This window comes from Camelus ferus, chromosome X, assembly GCF_009834535.1.
Source record: "Camelus ferus isolate YT-003-E chromosome X, BCGSAC_Cfer_1.0, whole genome shotgun sequence".
Lineage (NCBI taxonomy): Eukaryota > Metazoa > Chordata > Mammalia > Artiodactyla > Camelidae > Camelus > Camelus ferus.
In genome coordinates this window covers 33680402-33683387 of record NC_045732.1, presented here as the reverse complement: position 1 = coordinate 33683387, position 2986 = coordinate 33680402, and the positions used below count along the sequence as shown (strand labels likewise).

Here is a 2986-nt window from a genome sequence, read left to right as displayed (position 1 = left end):
TTCTTTTGAGAAATAATTGAAAAAACCATGGAATATTTACAGTGCTATAAAATGTGAGGCATGTATATGTGAATATTGATTTCATAATTGATAAAATTTGTACAATACTGATGACTCCAAGCAGAAGATCATTGAGAAATACTTATAAGCATTAGGTGTTAAATTTACTTTTTAATTGAGTTATAGTCAGTTTACAATGTTGGAAGGTGTTCAGTTTACAGATATTATGGAATCAAAGATTCTGATTGTTGTTAAAATGAGAGAGAACTAGCCAAGTTAAGTAGTAGAGACCTGTCTAACCATCTTCGCATGTATCCTCTTCTTTGTTTAAGGTCATTTTTATTACTCTTTGTATAGGAGTCTTAACAGAATCATAGGTCCATCCCTTCCTGATAAACAACCTCTCAAGGATGTCTGGCATCTCGTACCCCTTGCTTAGAATGTAATCTTTAAAGGCAATTGTTCCATAAAGATCTTCAAGAATGTCCTGTTCAGGAAGCCTCCTTCCAAAACACCCGCCTTGAGTTCCAAGTAAGCCCTTGGGGTCCGTCAAAGGTTCATCATTGATTAGCTTTTTCCACAACTTGGGCTTCAGATACCATGCGCCATACCTCATCTTCACCCAGTTGGGTTTATAAGGATTCTCTGGTTTCTGGAGTTTCCTCTCCCAGTTTCGCTCCTCGATTGAGAATTTTCTCTCCTCCATTTCATTTAGCCCTATGCAGTGTTTGACCTCTGAAGGAACCTTGGTTACTTTCTTGATGCAGCCTGTACCATAGGTTGGTGGGCACTCACATTTAACCTCACACTTTTTCATGATGAACTCTTCATCAATGCCCAAGTCCCCAAAAGTAGCAACCCATTTGCAGAATTGACGAATTCCTTTGGGTATTTTTCTAGAAGTACGAGGATCAGTGAGTGAATCCTTTCTGCTTGACTTCCTGTCCTTACGATGCAAACTGGATCGATGTGACTCAGGAGCTTTCTCAGGAGGTTCCGAGTAAATGCTTGAGTTACTGTCCTCATGATGCAGACTGGCTGGATGTGACTCAGGAGGCTTCTCCAGAGGTTCCGGGTAGATGCCTGACTTCTTGTCTTCATGATGGAAACTGGATCGACGTGACTCTGGAGGCTTCTCGAGAGGTTCTAAGTGGATGCTTGACTTCTTGTCTTCATGATGGAAACTGGATCGACGTGACTCTGGAGGCTTCTCGAGAGGTTCTAAGTGGATGCTTGACTTCTTGTCTTCATGATGGAAACTGGATCGACGTGACTCTGGAGGCTTCTCGAGAGGTTCTAAGTGGATGCTTGACTTCTTGTCCTCGTGATGGAAACTGGATCGACGTGACTCTGGAGGCTTCTCGAGAGGTTCTAAGTGGATGCTTGACTTCCTGCCCTCGTGATGGAAACTGGCTGGATGTGACTCAGGAGCCTTCTCGAGAGGTTCCTGGTAGATGCTTGACTTCCTGCGCTCGTGATGCAAACTGGCTGGATGTGACTCAGGAGCCTTCTCGAGAGGTTCCGGGTAGATGCTTGACTTCCTGCGCTCGTGATGCAGACTGGCTGGATGTGACTCAGGAGCCTTCTCGAGAGGTTCCGGGTAGATGCTTGACTTCCTGCGCTCGTGATGCAAACTGGCTGGATGTGACTCAGGAGCCTTCTCGAGAAGTTCCGGGTTGATGCTTGACTTCCTGCGCTCGTGATGCAGACTGGCTGGATGTGACTCAGGAGCCTTCTCGAGAGGTTCCGGGCAGATGCTTGACTTCCTGCCCTCGTGATGCAAACTGGCTGGGTGTGACTCAGGAGCCTTCTCGAGAAGTTCCGGGTGGATGTTGGACTTGTCCTCATGATGCAAACTGGCTGGATGTGACTCAGGAGCCTTCTCGAGAAGTTCCGGGTGGATGTTGGACTTGTCCTCCTGATGCAAACTGACTGGATGTGACTCAGGAGCCTTCTTGAAAAATTCCAGGTAGATGTGTGCTTTCTTGCGCTTGTGATGCAAACTGGCTGGCTTTGACTCAGGAGCCTGCTCGAGAGGTTCTGGATCGATGCTTGACTTCTTGCCCTCATGATGCAGACTGGCTGGATGTGAGTCAGCAATCTTCTCGAGAAATTCCAGGAAGCTGCTTGGCTTCCTGTCCTTATAATGCAAACTGGATGGATATGACTTGGGAGCCCTCTCGATAGGTTCCACGTAGACCTTGGCAGGACGTTTTTTACGAAGCTTTGTGGAGGGCTTTGTTCTCTTCCTGGGGCCTTCACAATAAGCCCATGTATCCTTCAGCTTCCTGTCAGGATCGAGCACTTCCAGTACCTTTAATAAGAGGTCTGCAGGTAGATCTTCCTCCAGATTTGGGTAGAGAGCCAAGGGATGCTCGGTCAGGTGGGCTTCGATGTCCTCCACAAACGCCTTCCGTGCTGGCTGGGCTGGCGAGAGCGTGGAAGACAGGTTTGCTGTCTTGGGCAGCTTTCTCTGACCCTTTTTGGGGCCCAGCTGGGGAACTCTGTGAGCAATCACAGGGACAAAGCCCTCCTCAGGGCCACCAGGGATCACATCTTCACAAGGTGGGCAGCCCTTCCGGAAGTCGGCCAGCCCCTCTTTCACAAATACCCACCGCCGGCCGTCCAGGGAGGTGGGGAACTTCAGGAGCGCCTTCTTGTGCTTTGCGAAACACTTGGAAGGTAACTTGTCTCTGTACCAGGGCTTGCAGTTCATGCCCAGGGGCATTGGTTCCAGCGGCCCTGGTCCTAGCAGCCACTTCTTGTCCGCCATGGTTCCGCTGGCCTCTCGGGGAACCACTAGCTTCCCAAGTTTGTTGTCCCCGCCTCTCCGGTTGCTAGGAGACGGGAAATCCAGGCGCAGGCAGGTTCTTCCCAGAAGCGGGTCACCGCAGGCGCCCCGCGAAGTCTGCGTTCTCCCGGGATGGGTGCTGAAGGCGCGTTCCTTTTTGTAGATACGTTCTGTCGCACGGACAGACTACCATTT

At 49.2% G+C, this 2986-nt stretch overlaps 1 protein-coding gene across 1 annotated transcript; it reads right to left on the bottom strand.

Moving 5' to 3' along the window:
- Positions 1-295: 295 nt before the first annotated feature.
- Positions 296-2773, bottom strand: LOC116661865 (protein FAM47A-like). The gene has a single exon (XM_032474651.1). The coding sequence runs from the start codon at positions 2771-2773 to the stop codon at positions 296-298; it is 2478 nt and encodes an 825-aa protein (XP_032330542.1).
- Between the last annotated feature and the right edge of the window lie 213 nt (positions 2774-2986).

Bases quoted from the DNA above. Each gene is read 5' to 3' on its own strand.
- LOC116661865 (XM_032474651.1), bottom strand. From the start codon at position 2,773: ATGGCGGACAAGAAGTGGCTGCTAGGACCAGGGCCGCTGGAACCAATG.